Below are 20,321 nucleotides of genomic sequence, written 5' to 3'. Positions count from 1 at the left end.
TAGCTATTAATAAATGAGTAGCTATTAATGCATATTTCTATGCATATAAAATTTATTTTTTAGAATTTATTTTGTGTCAGTTAACAGCAATCTAAAGTTAAAACGCAACATTATAATATATAATTAAGATAAAGTTAAGATAAACTTCGTTTATATCTTTATTACTACTTTAATCGATATAGTCCCATCTGACCGACTGCTAGACTGTCACTCGTCTGTCAACATTTTCAGAGGCACATTTGAATGTTCAGCAAATATTGCTAAACCTAAGCTGACCGTAAAAATAAAATAAATAAATCTTTCATCAGAACTTAACTTAAGTTTCCACACACTCTTTTAGTTAGACATATGCCAATAAAATTTAGTAATGGCAGCTTAGCAGCATCGAACTGATAGAACAAAGAAAAAGCTGCCAATCTAGTCTATATATATCATATACATAATAATATATCAAATATCTATATTAGGGTATTCGATGTTCGGCAACGTAAATAAAGTCCATTGGAACTGCGGCAGATAACAGAACAAACAGAAAAGAGTCTTTCGATTTTTGGCTTACCTTTGTTGTTAATGATTCACTTGCCACACTGTTGCTGCCATTGTTGTTGTTGCTGTTAATGACTTGACAGTAAAGTGGCCTACACAATTTATGGCAAACTTGTCCGCCTACAATCAGTTTTCATTCAGTTCTATGTGCGTCTGTGTTTGTGTGTTTTAATGCCTTCGTCTAGTTTGGTTTTTTAATTGAAACATTTTTGACCATATTTTCTTAATGATCTGACATGACATGGCGTCTCCTTTCAGTGTGTGTGTTAGCTTTATAAATTCAAAGTAATTTTAGCTAATTTAATACAGAGCTGGCGGAGGAAGAGTGCACACCTCTGGGGCATATACATATATATCACATGCTACCTATACAGACTCACATACATATACATATGTATCATTATTATAATTTGTACATTGTGTTCTCCACTCTGTTTATTGCAGTCGCCAGCAGAAAAGCAACGCCAACGCCAACGCCTTTGGGCCGCAAGCTGCAAATGCTGGGTAAGTTTTCATTATTGTTGTCTTCATGTTGCTATTACTTTTGTGTCTTGTTGTTGTTGTTGTTGTTGTTATTGGCAGGCACTTTTATAGTCACTTGTCGTTAAAAAAATATGTGTTGAAAATGCTTTTTTATGACACGAAATGAGCAGGGCCATAAAATTGAGCCGAGTGAGCAATATAACGATGTGCCTGGCGGCCTGTTGAATTCACTAAATGGCATTTGCATTTCATATGCAATAACTGTCGGACACTGAACTGCAATGAGAATGTACATATGTCATAAAAACGGCATGCCCACATCCAACATACACATACGTCAACAAATGTGCGCGTATTTGGTACATTCGGTTCAAAAAAAAAAAAAACAATTTAAAGTTTCATTAACCTGTTCTTGAATGAAGATAGAAGCGAGCAGCTCATATGCTATTCACATTATTGTGATAGATGATCCCCCTTCCAACAGCTCTCGTATGCATAGACTATCCGTACACATACTCACTGTATCCCAGAAATCTTCACCAAGTGTCAATAGCCTTTAAAGAGTAGAAATTATTAGTGTTGACTCCGTTGAGTAACCTTTGCTTATAATCACTTCCTATTGAAAACTTTTATCAACATAAAAAGCAAAAACAAAACAGATATATAAATAAAAGTAAAATAAGCTAAGAAGTAGATAAAGATGAAGCCCAGATATAATGCCAACTAATTGAATTGATTTATGCATGTCGCGCATTTTAATGAAGTATTTTCCCTGAGTTGTTTTTGTGGCCGCTGTCAATTGATTAATTTGAATTTATTTGGCTGCGATATTTGTTACCGCAGCATAATTTTCAGTTTTTGCTATATCAATTTTAATAATAGCACATTATACATAAGTTTCGACTGGGTTGTTCGTTGTCTGTTTTGTGTCCACACTCGCTATTATTTATTTATTTATGCATGGCCAGTCGAAGCTGCGGCCAGTTAGTAGTTGTTGCTAGCCGATAGTAGTTGGCTGTTAAGACTACTGCGAGCTGGCAGCTAAGCAAGTCATAAGCAACGGAAGGACGAGGTCGACGAGGAAGACAACGAGCAAGAGCAAGAGCCAAAGCCAGAGAGCGAGAAAGGGAAAGAGAAAGAGAGACAGAGAGAGAGAGAGAGAGGAGGCGTCATTGATTTATGCCTGGCACTTTTTATGGCCATTTTGTTTGTAATTTATTAACAAGCTTGTTAACAACGTCGTCTGGCCAATATGCAGATGCAGATATAAAACCTTACCAGCTCACTGTGCGCGCACAACAAGCCTGCGCCTGACCAGCTCGCAGAGGTTAAAGGCCAAGACGGCAGCCAGGCAGTCGCGGCCAGCAGGTGGCTTTTAGCCATGTTTCATAGCCATGTTTATAGAAAGTTTTTGTTGTATTGTTTTTCATTTTTGCCAAAAGGCACACACACGCACACCTGCCTCTTAAATATTTAAACACAAAATATGAAGTAATAAAAAACTTTGACGTACAATTCTTCAGTTCGATCCTCCATAGGCGCACATGATTTGTTTGCTCAAGCGCGCGCGGTAGCCAAGTGCTGGAGCCACTGCTCAAATATTCTAAATATTTGCTAAATAATAGAAAAGACAGCGGCAATCGGAGTCGAACTGCTGGCCAGGCCCAACTGCCAAGCCAGCCAAGCGTAGACAGCAGCGTAGGCCCAGACATGGCCGCTGGCTCACAGCTAATGGCAGTTGCTTTGCCGTTTAAATAGCGGCTACTATTTGCGTACTAAAGTGTACCCACCAACTGACGAAATGACGAACAGACAGACTGAGATCCCAGCTCAATGAATGCTTGTCAAATAGCAACACACACTCACACACACACGCACAGTCATAGTCAGTTTGAGGCACGTCAATTGAAGTCGTCGGCGTTGTCGTCATCATCGGCGGACAGTTTGTGCCGTGCAGCTGACAGAGAGACAGCTCCGAGAGTTTATTTTTCTCTTTGTGCCGGTCACAGACACTTGAATACCTTTTGTTTACCGTGAGGCATTGATATGAGCTTCGAGAATGTCAATGAGGCATTTGGCTAACAGCTAAGCCTTAACTCTTAGAGGCTCAGGCTGAGCATATCTAATCATAATGGAGGCCTGGCAGAGAGCAAAGCCCATGGCAGCAGCTGGCTAACTGATTTATCTGTGCAACAATCTAATTTCAATTGTAAGCCAAACAAGACTCCGACCGGGTCTCCGCCACTCGAGTGGAGCAGTTGAGAGCTGTGTCAGCGGCAGCGCCAAGTTGTCAACTTAATTTACAGCTAACATGTGAGCTACAAGTTCGCGGCGATTGAGCAAGCGATAAAAAGTATTAATTTCATAGCTCCATGCAATTAACATAAATTGGACAAACGGCCAGACAGACAGACTGACTGACTGCCGAGGCGGTTAGCGGTACTGGCGAATGCTTATAAATATGCAAATAGTTCAGATTACAAGCGGGCAATGCATTGCCCCGATCCGAGCAGATATCGCAGAGAGATACTCGCTCGCCTATCAATTGGCAATTTCTGCTATTGATATACGTTTTTATATGCCTGACAAAGCCAATGGCAGCGGCAACGGCACGAGCGTCGACATTTGGCTGACAAATGTGCTGACGTGTCTGACTAAATGGCAGCTCCGACACTTGCCATACTCATATAAAACTTCTTATGCGAGTCCCGAATCAGCGGCGTCTGGCTAGCTGCAGCGTACAATTAACATAATTGGAGATGAGTTCCAAATGCCAGCCAAGCCATAAAGTGAGCTGAAGGTTGCCAGCACATAGAGCCTCATGTAGTGCACTCTCAATGAACGCCATCAGCAGTCGAATAAACGTTGATTTGATGTGCAATATTAGCTTGAAGCGGCTTCTACCACTTCTCAGTTCAACTAAATATTCTGCAAGATTTTAAGTAGCGTATCGAAATCCATGGCAGGACAAGCCGTTGCCAGCAATGTCTTTTTTATACAAAAAATGAATCTGATCTTCAGTCTCTGCTTTCCATACATTTGCATAACAATACGGGGTATGCAACGCACTCGCTGAAGGAACAACAATCGATAAGCAATTTCAATAAATCGTGCAGGTACAATAAAAGTAAATTAAATGCTTTTCTTGCCTCGCTCCTGTCGAGTTGTGTCTCAATTTGCCAGACCGGTCAAGGGGGCCAGTGCACAGTTCCAGTGCCAGTTCCAGCTCCAATTCCAGTTCCACTTTCAGCTCAGTTCCAGTCCATTTGGCCTGTGGCCAGATCTGATGACGTGCCGCAATATGCGTAAGTTAACTGCGCAAATGTGCCACAAAAGCAGCAGCAACTTGCAGCTCCTCACGCAATTACGTGGAAGTCGCCATCGAAAAAGCCAAAAAGTAACTGCAAAAATATAAACGGGATTCCTAATCTTTGCCAAGACGAAGATTGCATATACTTCCTCAAGATTTATTCATTATATTATTTAAAAACTTGACTTAGTTCTCCAGCTGAAACAGACTCTGTAGATCTGTAAAACTCAAGACTCGAGCTATGATTCCGCTTCTCAACTATTCTTGGTTCCATTTGAATATAAATATTTGCAAGTATATAAATTATGCAGTCCGCCCTTTGGCTTACATATTTCTTGACATAATAATATAACTCTCCGTAAGGGTATCAATATTTAGGCAAAAAAGAAAACAAAGCCTCTACCAACTTTCCACATTTAGCTGGTCAGGCAGCCTCGAGGGTTACCCTTACTTGGGCGTCAATGAAATGCAAATGCCTGTTGATGTTGTTGCTGTTGCTGTTGTTGTTTGGCTGCTTATCAATAATCTATTGGCCAAAAACGTTGCGCAGATAAGCAGCGGCCTTTCTCTTGTTAGCTGTGTCCTGCGCCTATTAAGCCATAAAACGCATGCAAATGAAGGCGTTGAAATGCGCATACAACAAGACTTCGCAGCCAGATACGGAGCTCAGCTCGGGACTCTGGTCCGCTCGAGTCGCGTCCGGCAGAGCCCTAAATGTAGAGAGGCGTGTTGCGCCTGCTTAAAGGGCGCAACAACTAACGCGCTTGAGCCACAGATGAGTGCGAGTGAAGGGGCAGCTGTCTGCATTGAAGGCAGCGAAGGCAGCTTTGCTGGGGGTAAGTCGCAGTCGCAATCGCAGTGGCTGTGGCTGTGGCACCTAAAACGAGCACCGGCTGACTGGCAATTAATTATGGCTCAGTGTTGGCACAGTGGCTGGCATATGTTTATTTACTTAATTTACTTAATGACACACATACAGAGCAGAGCAGAGCAGCGCTGAGCTGAACTGAGCTGAGCTGAGCTGAGCAGAGAGCTCAGCGTAGGGGAGCAGCAGCAAGATGGGCACGAGTCGGCGCACATTTGGGTGAGGTCATCGTCGTTCGGTATCTATATATATACATATATATGTATGTATGTGTGTGTGTGTGTCTAATAAATAACATTATTAATTACCAGTGCAATTAACTATTAGTACACCAACGCGCACACACGACACTGGGCAGACGACGCCTCGATTTCGATTTGGGTTTCAGTATCTACAGATACATAGATACATCTTATGGATACATAGCTATGTAGCTACACACACGCTACGCTGCACTTTGTGACCCAATTTGAATTTTTCATAAGTTTCTCGCAGTTATTAAGGCGAATTTTGTTTTTCCATCACTTGTTAGGCATTCAAAGTTTTTCGCTTTTAATGGTTCATTTCGTCTTATATTGAGTGATATATGAATGCATTAATCTTAGTTTATGTTTATTGCCATATGTTATGGCCGTGTGTGTGTGTGGGTATCGAGTTGTATGCAAAACGTGCAACATGAGACCTTATTAAATCCACAAATAAGGCAGTATGATCCACAGAGCACAATTTATGTGAGCTATATACGATTTTATGACTATTTTATAAAATGCTCTTGCAGTTTCAGTTTCCCACAAGATGAACAGATATACATGTTACGTATATATTTATAAAACCATTTATGAGAGCATGATCCTAATGCACATGGCATCAAAATTAAGTGTGCAGCTCTATCTATATGGACACCATAAAATACTGTAGAGTATTAACATCAGGAGTTCGGTAATAAAACCAGACAGTCTTAAATAGAGCTAAGTATTATCATTCGATAAATATAAAAATGAAGTTTTCCCACTTGAGCTTACTAATTATATAAATATGTTTCTCAGAAGATACTCCCCTTCCCCTTCGTATACTAATTTTACTGTCTGCTTCTGTTGCTGTTGCTGTTGCTGTTTCTGTTGCAGTTCTAAAAACTTTGCTTCATTTATCTTCAGAGGTTTCTCTTGTTGCTTGTTATGCTAAAAATATTGAGACTGTCAAGTGCATAATCATCTGCCCAAAAACAGAAAGCAGCCAAAATTACAGGGCAACTAAAAATGTTTCAAGCGCTTAACCCGAGATGCAAGCAAGTTTCTCTCTCTCACTCTGTCTCTCTCTCTCTCTCTCCATCTCTCTTGTCTGCTGAAACTTTGTTCACTTGTCAGTCCTCCTGGTTGTCTGGCCGTCGTCTGGTGCTGGCTGTGTCACAACGCTTAATCTTTATTAATTACAGTGGAATAATAAGGCAACAACAGCAGCAGGAACAGCAGCCGCAGAGATAGATGGGAGCTAGAGCTGCTCGTGGGCATGGCGCATAGTTTGGCAGCCAGACAGGCAGGGCGCATGGCCACGTCTAACCCCAACCCAAGCCTGGCAACTGATTAATGCGCCAGCCGAAGAGCCAACAAGCAAATATGCCACATGCAACACCAACACCAACAGCAGCAGCAGCAGCAGCAACAACTTTGATGGTTAGGAATTTAAGCAGCGCGAAGGTTTTTGGTTTGGCTTTTAGGTTTCTAGTTTTGGTTCTACCTTTTGGCGTGGGCTTTGGCCTGAGCTGTGGCTCTGTGGCGAGTGCGTTGTAGTTGCGCTCTCTGCCAGGCCGGCGCATTCATCAACGTCGGCATCCACAAATGCCTGCCACATGCAAAACAAGACGCGCCACCAGCCACACGCTGCCAAATGCACAGCCAAGCCCAGCCAGTCAGGCATAGAGTGGAAATGGAAATGGAATTGGGAATGGAAATAGAAATGGGAAAGGGACATGGAACATGGGAAAGGGACATGGGGTTGGCTATAGGGCTGAAGAGCATATAAAAGGCGGTAAGGCTAAATTAGATAGTAGAGAGCATAGTACCTATAAAAACCATTTGATCCTTTGTGCGCGCCGGCACCGCCTCTCTGTGCTCTCTCTTTCTGTCTCTCTCTCTCTCTGTGTGCGTCTGTCGACCTTTTTCCGTGCTACAAACGTCGCCTAATTACGCCTCTATTTCGGGCTAATCAGCAGCAGCGTTGACCCCGACTCCAGTTGAGCCGGCGAAGAGACAAGGGTCAGCTGCGCGTCATGTAAATGAAGTTGCCTCTGGACTGTGGAGCGGGAAAACGAGCAGCAGCAGTAGAAGCAGTGGCGGCAGCAGCAGCAGCAGCAGTGGCAGCAGCAGCAGCAGCAGCTGTGCCACACTTTATAAATGCTTTTCCAATTCCCAGCTCGACTGTCAATCAGTTTTGGGTGCTGTGCAAATATTTGTCAATTTCTGCGGCCGTTTGCATATTTGCACTTCAACTTAGTGCAATCGAAATGCAACTGAGATAAGCCAGAGACAGCAATTAAATATGCGCATAACTGTTAATAATCATTGAATCAATATGCTGACAATTTTCTCACGCAGCAGCATATTCAAATGAGTTGCGAGCTGGGAGATGCGCCTCATCCCGGGCAAAGGACGAGCACAATGACATCAGCTCGAGGGGTTCAGCGCTCGAGCGAAGAAAGTCAACGAGCGGAGCAGGCGGAGGGCTTACAGGGGTTCGATTTGTGTCGGTGCGCGGAATTTTAACTAAGACCAATCCAGAAGAGCAAAGCCAGCCAAATATGAAAGGGTTGCACTGCCAGATCTGCCAGCCGAAGGATTTGTAATTTGAATTTTAAATAGCAGCCGCCGCGGCAGGAGCAAAAGTCGTTGCTGCCTCGTTTATGCCTGTAAATTGTATTTACTGCTGAATTAATTTCAACTTGTATTTTCATTTCTTTTCCATTTTCTGTGCATCGATTTGAAAAGGAAATCGCAGACCCAGGACCGAAACGAATTTCAAACTCTTTCACTCTGCTGTTTGCTTAGGTTTCTCTATTAAAAGCAAAACCTTTTTTCTCTCCCTTTAAGCTCCGGGTTCCTTTGCTCTCGTGCGTTTTCTTAAAAGTTTTTGACAGAGGCAGTCATATGTAAAAATGATAAGAAAAAAAGCAATAGCCAGTTGAAGGGTGTGGCTGTAAGGCAGGGCCCGAAGCAGCTGCCGCCTGGCTCGGATTTCAGTTCACATTTTCTAAAACAGACGTTTTCAACTGTTTAAGGAGTCGTTCGGCTATTTGCAGTTCTGTCAAAAGAATCAATTTAGCTCTGCTTATGCTTTGAAGGATTGTCCGCATGCAGACAACGCCCAAGTCCTGCTGCACGCAAAGCTCCTCCCCCTCGCTGGCAAGCGTTGATTGCTTGCAATGCAAAATACTCAATTGCAGCAATAATATTGCAACTGACATCGATATGTGCCATTTGATTTGCATAATTCTAGCAGACAGAGCGCAGCACGGGCTACAGAGCAGGCCACGTAACCCTCGCAGGCAGCTCTGTGCGCCAAGCCCAACAACCGAATTGCAATATATTGACAGGCAGGACACGACAAGCGTCCTTTGCACAGGAACCACACACACATGGAGTGAGAGTGCGAGTGGGATAGAGAGGGTCCTGTAGCCGCTTAAGCTGCCAACGCAGCCGCGCCCCTTCGCTGCTGTCTGTTTGTATTTTTGCAAATTCATCGATAATTGGCAATTTGAAAGGGCAACATCAACAACAGGAGACAAATGGCAAACAGTAGACAAAGACTCGGGCCGGGGTTGCAGTTGCAGTTGACTCCTTTGACTTTGGCACATTGCCCTCTGTGCCCTGCCCGGTTACCCTCGGCGCGAAAACCATATCGGCTTATGTCAAGGGCGCCTTGCATTTTGGCAACAAAACCTTTCATAATGCCAAGCCGATAATAGCTTAATGACATTTTAATTGCGCACAACAAGTTAATTAATTTGATTGTGTTGATTTTTGTGCCGGCAGTCAAAACCGATTCCAATCAATGCCAAATTTGGCAAATAACTTGTTGACTTGATGGCCAACAGTTGCCAAAAATGTGGTTTTGTTATGCCACATTGAATCATCTGCACGGTGGCATCAATTATCGTCTGGCTGGCTGGCTGGCTGGCTGTCTGCCTGGCATTTAATGGCCAGACAAAAGAACTGTACAAATTATCTGCTGATGCATAGACGAAGCGACTCGAGACAAGCTGCGAAGATTAAAGACCAAAAATAACTCTGGCCTTAACACCATGCAGACCATAAATCTCTTTCAAATACACAACAATCGGACGCGATATTAGAAGCTTTTCTCAGCTGCACTGAGAATCTAGTTGAGGAACAATTAAGCTTTCTCAAAACAATATTGAGACTTCAGCATCTTCTGTCTTGCTGTGGCTTTTGTCTCCCAGCAACTGTAAAGTTGTTCCCAAACTTTATCACAACACACAAATTAATAGCCCACGTCTGGTTCGCTAATGAAATCGATTTGTCTAACATTTCATGGGTGTCTTTGCTGGAGGCAGCAGAGCAGCTTCAGAAAGATCTTTTGAATAAAATATGAAATAATATTTTAGAGAAACATTTATTAAGCTTTTATTGTAACAGACTTTGTGATGTTTTGCTTACATTTCAGTTGACTGGCAGTGCTCTCTGGCATGCGGAGAAAAGGTAAGCAGAACTACAACTTGGTAACTTGCCAAAAACAAAAAGGGCCCCAAGTGCCCCAAGTGGCAATAACAAAGAGAACAAATACATTGCAACTTTTACTTGGGCTCTGGGGCAAGTTGCCCGCCCGTCTTGGACTCGAGTCTATGTCTCGGCGAAACTCTTTCAAGTTTTTTTGACAGCTGCTGTCAAATGTTGAAAGCCAGCCAGCCCCATACACCATACGCCATACGCCATACGCCATACAGAAATCCAAAACAAGCCGGAGTCAGCCATGGCCTAAAGTGCCCCAAAGTCCCTCATCCGTCGCATATCAGCGAACATCTCTATACATACATAGAGACATACATACATGTGTGTGTGTGTGTGTGTGTGTGTGGACACATTCTTATAGCCTTGCCTCGCTCTTCAACTCTCTAAGCAAAGTTTTCAAAGATTAAAACCCAAAAACAACAAAAAATATATACACAGAGAAAAAAACGTAAAACAATAAAAAGCATTTTATAGTTTTCATGCACGAAGTCCACGAAATGAAAAATTCAACAATTTAAACTGACATTTAAATTGATAGTTCAAGAGATGCACACGACAGATACCAGAGAGACAGACAGCGAGAGAGAGAGAGAGAGTGAGAGAGAAGCTGAGTAGAAGCAAGAGGCGAGAGAGAAAACAGAAACAGAAAAGCATATATGATGCTACAGAGGCGTGGCAGATGGGGCAGACACACAAATAGCCACATATGTGTACGTATGTATGCTCCGCATGCTGCACTGGGTGACGTACTACAACTTGTTGTTGTTTGTGCTGTCGTTGCGGCTGCTGCGGTTGATGATGTTGCTGATGATGCTGATGTGTCTTCTTCTTGTTGCAGCATTGAAAACATAAAACATATATTCAAACTAGAATTGCAGTTGATGGGAAATAATCGACAGACAAAAAGGATTAACTGAAAGGGGCAGCGGGGCAGAGGTGCACAGAGAGAGCCCACAAAAGCCAGTTGAACAGCTATTCAACTCAAATATCATGATCAGCCATGAATATATATAATAAAGTAACCCTCTCCCTCTCTCTCTCTCTCTGTCTCTCCCTTTACCAAAGTAGGACTAATTGCATTTGGTTCAACAAGAGCTCGTCCAGAATAGAGGCTTTCTCTGTGTAATGCCATGTTCTATTGATTCACAGTCCAAGCCCCGAAATGTGCAAAGTCTATAAATCAATGCTGGTTGGCAACCACATATGTGCACACACACACACACACTCATGAATGCGTGTTAGCAAACATATTATCTAACACATTGCGCAGATACATATTTCTTAAATAAACATTGCATTCGGCAAACTAGCATAACCGAATGCGAAATAAATATGGCAAGCTAGAGGGAAAACGCATTTCGTGTCTCTATATAGCAGTGTGCCTGTAACTGTAGCTGTATCTTTATGTGTATCCGTATCTGTATCTGTATCTGTATCTGTATCTGCTGACAGGCAGGCAAAGTCTCAACATTGTTGTCAACCATTGTCTCGTGCGTGTGCGCTATCAGCTACCCAGTTGCAGATGCCGAGATACCAGGCTACTTTACAGCTCGGTCTCTCCCCACTAATCTTATAATTAGCATTCTTGGCAGATAACAACAAATGCAACTGCAACAACAACAACGACACTCTGGCCGCTTGGACTACAAATAACAAACAGTTTGCAATTACGAGTTCAACGGAGTGGCTGGAGCTGGGGCCAGGCCAGGCAAGGCGAGGCGAGTCGACTTGAGTCGCGTCGAGTGGAGTCGCCTCTTAATCGGATTGCATGATAACTGCACATTAATTAAAAAAAATCAACTAATACTTTTATGAAACGAAACAGTGCTAATTGAATTATTGCTGCCAGGCACTCGGTTCGCTTGCTTTCATTTCGTTTCGTTTCATTTCGTTTCGTTTTCATTTTGTTTACTTGTGTTACAAACACAGCTTATTTAATTGGCAACTCACTCGCTCTCTCTCGTTCTGGCTCTCGCTCTCTCACACACTCTCGCTGTCTATCCCTTCGATCCCAAATGGGAATTCCGCACCCGCAGCGACATATTGCTTACGCTTCTAGGAAAACATAAAAATGCCAAAGACTCCAACAGAAACTGTGAAAGTGAGACAGAAGTTAGGATGTATGCCGCCTTCTAACGGTAACCAGCCAAAGCTTGCTCAAACCAGACGCTCAGTCCAAGTTCAATTTTGTTTTTGGCAATCCATAAAACCAGCAAAACAGCACGAAAACAATAGCAACAACAGCAGCAAGAAGAAGAAGAAGAAGAAGCAGAAATGTCAAGCTCGGTTTTCAATTGCAACAGCGTCGCTCGTATGTTCTTGTTCTTGTTCTGTTTTTTTTTTTTTTTTGGCTGTAATCCGAGAGCAGTCGCAACAACAACAGCTTAAAGAGGTAGCCAGATAACCCAACCATTGTCGTCGTTTTTTGGGGCTCAGTTTGGGTTCTCGGTCTGGGTCTGGGTCTGGGTCTGGAACTGGGAACTGGGAACTGCGGGCTTAGTCACTTGGTACTCTTTGCTCGTTACTTGGCCTGCTGCTCCTTTCATTGCCCGGCATATTAGTTTTCAAGTTTTACATTCACATTGTTCATTATGATGAGCCACCGAACACGAAAGGAACAACAACCACAACAGCAAGAGCAGGCAACAGCAAGTAGAAACGGCTGCCAGAGACAAGCCCAAAAATTGACAATGGACGTCGTCGACGCTCAAGTATCTGCAAGTGCACGCAACGTACTTTGTTTTGAATCTTCTATATGCATGCAACGAGCTGTGGACAGTACAACAGCAGCAGCAGCAGCAGTAGCCAGGCCGGGAAAGGGCTAACCCACTGCCAATGGGCAGCAGGGCGTGGCTGGGGCAGAGGGGCTGGCCATAGAGGGCGGTTCTGAATTAGGGCGTTGTAGACATTTCAACAGCATGTCGCTTCATTTAAGTTTTTTGCATCAATGCACTCGTGACAATTTGTCATCAAAAAAGGAACACACAAAACAACAACAACAACAGCCTGAAAGAACTGCAATGTGTGGACCCCGCACAACAAATATGTTGAATTAATAAAAAACGTCATTCGCTTGACGAACAATGTGTGGGCAGCACGAATAAGAAAGCAGCAAATTATGTGCCTGCAGTTGTAGGCTATAGTTAACTAAGCAGCTATGAAGACGCAGAAAGCAGTCAAGAGAGACAAGCTCTAGAAAACATGTCCATATCTTTTCGGCAAAAGCGAGTCAGAGCAGCAGCAGCAGCAGCAGCAGGGAGCACTTCAGAAATATTATATCTCTAAGCCATTAGCTTTTTATTGTCTTCCATAGCCATTGAGTAGCCTAATGAAAGCGAAATTGCAAGAATATAAATCCCATCTTTGGCATCAGCCGACCCGGGTAACTGTGTGCGGCCATTCCCTATAGCGACGACCCCTCGCTGCGAGCTATCGATACGTTTCCGTACGTTTCCACTAACTGAATCACAAATTGGAAATCACTGATAAATGTATATTGCAAAGATTATATACTCTTTGTATATACATTAGATAAGATAGTTCAAGTCTGAGATTAAGATTATGAATGAAGGAAGCCTTGTGGGGCCTATGAACAGTTGAATGAATTTTTATAGAGCAGCGATACGATATCAGAGGCGAGCTTTGCATAGCAGTAGACCTACAGCGTTACAGATAACGTCTCAAATCTGCAATGCCCTCACTTAGGGTATAACGAAATAATAAAAGAAAGCAATAACAGCGCCAAGAATCAGCTAAATGTCAGCAGTGCCCACTTAAACTTAAACTTATGCATATTTATATAATTCATTTTTAAATACATATTTAAATTCACACAAACGGACGGACGGCTACCAAAGCCAACTATATTAAATATCAAGATTTTACGATGCATAATGCGAGCGGAGAGAGTTGCAGGCATTGGGGGCGTGGTGGTGTGGGCGGTGGCGCTGTGAAGGTGGATTTTTATTACCAATAATTTTGAAATTTGTTGCGACGAGTGCAGGCAGGCAACTCGTTATAAATATAACCACAGATCGAAATACCTATATGTATGTATGTGTGTGTGTCCGTATATATACGCAAAGATTTGGACGTATTTATAGGGTATGCTCGTGTGATCGCTGAGTGTGCAAGTGAATCGATTGTAACCCGCCCGACCGACCGACCGACCGAGCGAGCGACGCGATTATTTACGGTTTATTTTCAACGCATCAGAAATAAATATGCGAGTTAAAAAAACACTCACACACACACAGAGAGAACATGAATTCCTTTTTTCTTTTTAAGTTTTATTTTACAAAAATATTGCATACTAATTTTAATACAAAACACGCGGGCTTTGAACGCGCATCAGTCCGAAAATAGGCGCAAAGTGAAATGAGAGGGAGAAGGACGGAAAGAAAGAAGCAAGCAAAGCACACGAATGCACCGATTGTGCGAAGTGGGGAGGGGGCGGCATCGGTTGGAGGGATGCGGACGATATGGGGGCTCGGGACTTGGGGATCGGCGGGGCCTGGCAAAAGTGTCAAGCGACGACGTAGCGCGAGTATTTTTGAAATTTTGGCAGGTGGACCCACGACACGACAAGTGCCCCAAGTCGGCAGCGGGAACGGCCCCAACTGCATTTCATATTTCAATATTTTGTTGCTCGTTTCGTTCATTTGTTGTTGCTGTTGTTCTATTTATAGAAACGCGCAGCTAGCAGCAGCTCGCTGACGGTGAAAATGGGCAGAGCATGCACAGAAAACGCGCTGAAAATTAATTTCCACATAATTTTTATGAGGCAATTACTCATCGACACTCTTCAAAGTGTATATCCTAGAGCCGAGGCCACAATAAAATTATTCACACAAAATACATTTGCCTCTAGCTGGAGACTGTCTTCACAGCTGCTTTCTCTACATGTAACACGGATTGATCTTCATAGTGAAGAAGACTTGAATTATTTTTCAGCTGCTAAAGCCTTGGGCCTTAGCTCCCTTGCAACTAGTCTTTTGATTTCAATTTTCAAATTTTTATAAATTTAATTTAAGCATTTCCAGTTAAGAACTAAACTAAGACTTGAGCTAAAATAAATTCAAATTCATTTTTTGGTCTACTACAAAGTCACAAAAGAAATACTTGCAAATTTAGTTCATAGTTCGACGCTTGTTAGCGCATCTTTCAAAGATAGTTATGAATGGAATATCCAAATATTATTTGCATTCACAAAATATTTGCTAAATGAGATTAGCTTGAGTTGGAGCCAACTTCTGTGTACATGGAATACCTCTCAGAAGGGCGCCGAGCGAACGAACAACTGCTTCAGTTTCAGCTGCATTCATAGGGTATTCATATGCCCATTACTGAGTACATAATTACGCAGACACGCCCCACTAAATATCTGAAGGAATAATATGCCATAAACTGCATACTCCATTATCATGCGACGTGCATTGTGGGAAATGTGTTGTAATTATTTGGAAATGCTTTCTAGCGATAATTGCGGGTGCCACAGGCGAGAGCGATAGCGCGAGGAGTGTGCATATTTATTATTCTGGCTCTTCTTCTTCTTCTGGTTTTTTTTGTCGAGTTCCATATTTTTGTAGTTTTCAGGTTCGTTTGTTCTTCAGCTGGTGTTTTTGTCAAATTATACAACATTTATCATCAATTATCGAATCGTTGTTGTTGCGGAGAAATGTTTTCTACTATGTGACGCACGCGAGACTGGCTAACTGTGTGTGAGTGTGAGTGTGAGTGTGCGTGTGTGTTCGTGTGTGTGGCGACATCGTGTCATGAAATTGAATAAGCAAATGACGTGCTGAATGCCAGTTGAAACAGTTCTCAACTTTTATAAATGCTCTTTTTTCCAACGTGTGGCATTCACCTCAGCCGGGAAACCGCAGAACGCAGCTTAAATGTGAATTGCTCTTGCTATATATGCGTGCATGTGTGTGTGCACACATATATACAATTGCTCATGACATTTCATGCCAAAATGAAAAAAAATAACAAAAATTGTCAATTGTAAGGAAAAAAAAGAAGGAAAAACGTATGTCAAACACCCCTTTTGCAGCTAGGGCAATGCCAACTAGCAAGTACTTGAGTACGCGTCTCTATAGATATAGATATAGATAGATGTATGGCTACACAGTGTGTGTGTGTGTATCGCTCTACATGTGCACAGCGCACATGCTAAACGAATGTTGACAAACAATTATTATTTTATTATTATTTGTTTGTCTGTCTGCGCCCTGCCCTAAGCCCCCGCTTCGAGCCCCTACCCAGACGCCCTAGGCTCTATCTAGCTATCTAGCCGTCTGCCTGCCAGTTGGCATGACTTTCTTTCAGCGTCAGTTGTCGTCAGGCCGTCTGCCTGCCTCACATGCTCATTCTCTCTGAGTCTCTCTCTCTCTGACTGTCTCTGTCTCTGTCTCTCTCTGTCTATCAGCAGTTAACTCTTCTATCTGCTTTTGTTTGCCTATTTGTCTAACTGCTTTTGTAATATGAATCGTTGTTATATTTGTACTGTTGATTATTTTGTATTTTTATTATTTGAATCATTGTTTGAACAAATTTTCACATGCAATACGCTCTCTCCCTCCCTCTCTCTCGCTCTGCTGCTAGGTGCGACTTGCACATTTCAATATCTAAAATTAGCTTATATCAACAACATTCGAGCAAGCAGTAACATAATATTAAAAGTAAAAGAGATAGTAAATACAAATAAACAAACTTTTGACAGTTGGAAATCAACACATAAAAACCGCCACATTTATTGTTGTTGTTGTTGTTGTTGTTGTTGTTGTTGTTGTTGTTATTGTTGTTGTTAAATTGTGGGCACAATTTTAATAAAGTTCTCAACTTTCTGTTTTGTGAGCTGTGGCAAAATGACAGTCATTTGCAGTTGACATACACAGTTTGAGTGACAGACAGGCAGACAGACAGCGAGACTGGCTAGCGGAAAAGCTAACTGTGAGTGCGAAGCTGAGTTATAGAAGCTTGGGTGGGGGTAGTTGGAGCAGGAGTAACTGTTGTGGCACTACCTGAAACATGAATGCAACATGTTGTTTCCTTTCTTGTGAATCGTGCCACATTTCAACAAGTTACAGAGAACATAATCTCACAAATTGATTCTATGGGCTGGCACACAGTTTTCCAGCTCGAGCGTGTCTAATAACTTAATTCGTTTCGTGGAAACGCATTAGATATCATATAAGCATTTTCATCGAGATAGACAAACTTTGGGCGTATCTAAGCACAAAAATCTGAAGCTTAATGGCTCATTAAAAAAAGAAAGAGAAAAAGAAAACGAAGACGCAGAAAAACCAGATAGCAAGTGGGACACTCACGCACACTGAGAGTATCTGTGTTTTGATTACAAATTTATTGTTGGTAATCTGTATGAAAATGAAAATGAAAATGAAAATTCTTTGTATCTCGGCGAGAGGCAGCTCTAGGCTGCTAATTATGCATGCCACATATGCAGCAGCAGCGAGCTATCTCGAGTCCCCCTCGCAGAGCAGCAACAGGCTGCCAATTGGCTTATGCAATGCAATGCGAGGCAGTGAAAAATAGCATACAAAATAGAAAGGAATTATAATAATAATAATAATGCATCAGCTAAATAATGAAAAATAGAAATAACAACAACGGGCACGCAGTCGGCCTACCAAATGAGCAACAGCATTCGCATCGTGTGAATTTCAATTAAGTGCGCGGCGATTGCAACGTGCAACGCGCAACGCGCAACGTGCTACTTGCAACTGTTGCATTTGCTGCCGCTGCCGCTGCCGCTGCTGCAACAGTTAGATGGCAGTCATGAGCTTACTGCTAATTAAATGCAGCATATGCTGCTAATTAAATTTATGTGCCCGTCACAGCACAGCTCTGATTATCAAAAATTATTTATGCAAAATCTGACAGGAAATAGCTGCAAGCGCCCGACAGGCAGCGCGGCAACATGGCCATGTGGCAATGTGGCAATGTGGCAATGTGGCAACTGCCAACTGCCAACTGGCGATGCATGGCTGATAAAGATAAAGCCGCAACGAGCCAACAAAAGTAACCAACAAAGCGCGCTCTCCACTTCCAGCCAAAATCCAACTTTGGCTAATTTAATTGTACATTGCTTTTGCCTGCATTTTTAATTATGTTGCCAACAACTAGTTGACTGTTGTTGTCTTGCTTGCCTTAACTTGGCTATAATTGCAGCGTGTGGGCACGGGCATAAACACAGCTTAAACAGTCTCTATATTTAGTTATTAGCTAAGCAGATTCCAATTATGACTGCATTTTGTAAGAATAAAATGTTATTTGATTGCATGAATGAAGCTTACAATCTGTTGAGCCAATTGGTCAATACTCCAAATGTCTTAGGCATTTTCTAATGTTAATCATAATGAGTTGCTTTCACAAGCTCTAAAATATTAATTACTAATTATTGAGCTACTTATCGAGCAACCTATTTCTATCATTGCCTGTCGAAGAAGCCTTCACAGACTTGACTAAGATATTCCTGAAATTCTACTTTTGCAACTCTGCTCTTCTCTCTCTTTCATAATGTGTATCAAATATATATAAATATTTTAAAATAAATTCATTGCATTGCTTTCACGATTCGAATGCATTTTTTATGAATGAGAAAACCCACACGACAAATACACGAATAGATAAACAAATTTAGGCCTGTGCAAGCTGAAAAAATGAAGCAGAAAAACTCATGTTTCATATATGTGTGTGTGTATGTATCTACGTACGTATGTATGTATGAGCATGTATTTAGATTGTGCCAAGGCGACGAGCGATGTGACTCAGCGGTAATTGTTGCTGCGAAAGAGAGAAAATGCGACTGCTGATGTCATTGTATATTTATATTTATATAAATAAATATATATAAATATATATGAACATGTGTGTGTGAGTGTGTGTTTAATTCATTAAATTAAAATTAATATTTCTTTACGCGCGATTTTACAGCGCGCCTGAAATGTGGCGTTTGCTGCTGCTGGCCAAAAGTATTGCCAGCGAAGCATAAATTAAAATATATTGCCAGCAACAACAATCAGTGAAACTTCAGGGCAAAAGTTGTTGTTGCCATTTAAAATTAGCAACTGCAACTGCAACTGCAACTGCAACTGCAACAGCCAGCAGCAACATTATTATTATTAGCAACATTACAACAGCAGCAACAACAACAGCAGCAATTGTTGCTGGCAAGTGCGTGTGTTATGTGTATGTGTATGTGCTGTTGCTGCTGTGTTTATCTGAACACTGAAAATCTTGCATTTGCTTTTCACTTCACATTAAACTGACTGCTGCTGCTGCCTTTTTTGCGTAATTTAATTAGTATTCTGTGGCCAGAAATTCGATATTGTTTATGGCTCGACTTTAGCTCTGACGTTGATTGACAGCAAATAGTATAATTTCAGTCAAGTATGGTGTTCGCTCTATACATCTAGCTGATGGCATTTAGTGCAAGCTGCTGAGTGATTGTCCAGCCTAATCGCGCTCAAATATTTGCTTAAGCTACACGAATTTTGTCGCAGCTGCAACAAGCAGCAATTTTCAACTGGTTTTTAGTCAATCACTCTATGTGTGTGTGTGTGTGTGTGTGTGAGTGGCCTATTTACTCAGTGGGAAAACATGAGCTCACAATACGATAGCGATCTACAATAAAATCAATTTTGAATCACACATTGGTCTAAGCTCTGTCAACAGTTTTTTTTTCTTTCTTTTTTCTTGTGTATCTTAGTTTATTTGACTGGCTATAGTTGGCTGCACAGAGGCCTAGTCAGCAGAAGGGGTTACCTGTCGCCTTGCGCGTGAGTCACATTTCCTGTTCTCCTTGTCCCAGTCGTCTTCTTGAAGCCCACGCCTCTGCATTGGCAGCAGCAGCAGCAGCTAACTAACCATGTTCACAGGCACTATAATTATATGATTGCTGCACAGCAATAGGAAATTAAAAAAAACACCGATACACGCTGATAAGGTCGCGGGACCAAATCAAATACAAAGCCCAAAAGCAAAATCCAAATAAAAATATAAAACAAAAAATACTCAAATAGCCGCAGCAACAACAACTGTGTAACTGGCCCGACAACAAACCTAAATACATGTTTGACGATTAGTACCATTATGTTCATTTATTTCTATTTCTATAAGCTGCATGTGTGTGTGTGTGTTTGTCATTAGAAATGCCAATTGGACGTAATACGTCAAATGTTTAGTGAAATTATTTTTAATGAAATGTTGTGTCATTAGACTGGCAAATGGCACACACTACTATAGAGGCAGCCACAGCTACAGATACAAATACAGATACAGGTTTAGCTACAGATACAGCTAGAAGTGCGCGTACTCACAGATACGTGTTCCACAATACGAAAGGGGCGCG

The 20,321-nt window shown here is 42.0% G+C and overlaps 1 protein-coding gene across 6 annotated transcripts; it reads left to right on the top strand.

Moving 5' to 3' along the window:
* Window positions 1-582: 582 nt before the first annotated feature.
* LOC111597546 lies at window positions 583-8,198 on the top strand. 6 transcript variants are annotated; one of them, XM_023312341.2, is made up of 3 exons: window positions 583-805; window positions 991-1,050; window positions 7,799-8,198. In XM_023312341.2, exons 1-3 carry the CDS (start codon window positions 788-790, stop codon window positions 7,961-7,963), a joined length of 243 nt encoding a protein of 80 aa, XP_023168109.1. In that variant the 5' UTR covers window positions 583-787; the 3' UTR covers window positions 7,964-8,198. The 6 variants fall into 6 exon arrangements, 5 of the variants coding, with proteins under 5 accessions (XP_023168109.1, XP_023168107.2, XP_023168106.2 ...); XM_023312339.2 differs by having other exon boundaries at window positions 584-805; window positions 7,796-8,198; XR_002751329.2 differs by having other exon boundaries at window positions 804-831.
* The last annotated feature ends 12,123 nt before the right edge of the window (window positions 8,199-20,321 follow it).

The sequence above is a fragment of the Drosophila hydei genome, unplaced genomic scaffold, assembly GCF_003285905.1.
Source record: "Drosophila hydei strain 15085-1641.00,03,60 unplaced genomic scaffold, DhydRS2 tig00000001-arrow-pilon, whole genome shotgun sequence".
NCBI classification, from domain to species: Eukaryota; Metazoa; Arthropoda; class Insecta; order Diptera; family Drosophilidae; genus Drosophila; species Drosophila hydei.
The sequence above is the reverse complement of the archived record's forward strand: the minus strand, read 5'-3'. Positions and strand labels throughout refer to the sequence as shown.

Coding starts and splice junctions, on each gene's coding strand:
- LOC111597546 (XM_023312337.2), top strand. CDS start 906: ATGCTACCTATACAGACTCACATACATATACATATGTATCATTATTAT. Junction 1,051..7,795: donor CCGCAAGCTGCAAATGCTGG/GTAAGTTTTCAT, acceptor TTTCTCACGCAG/CAGCATATTCAAATGAGTTG.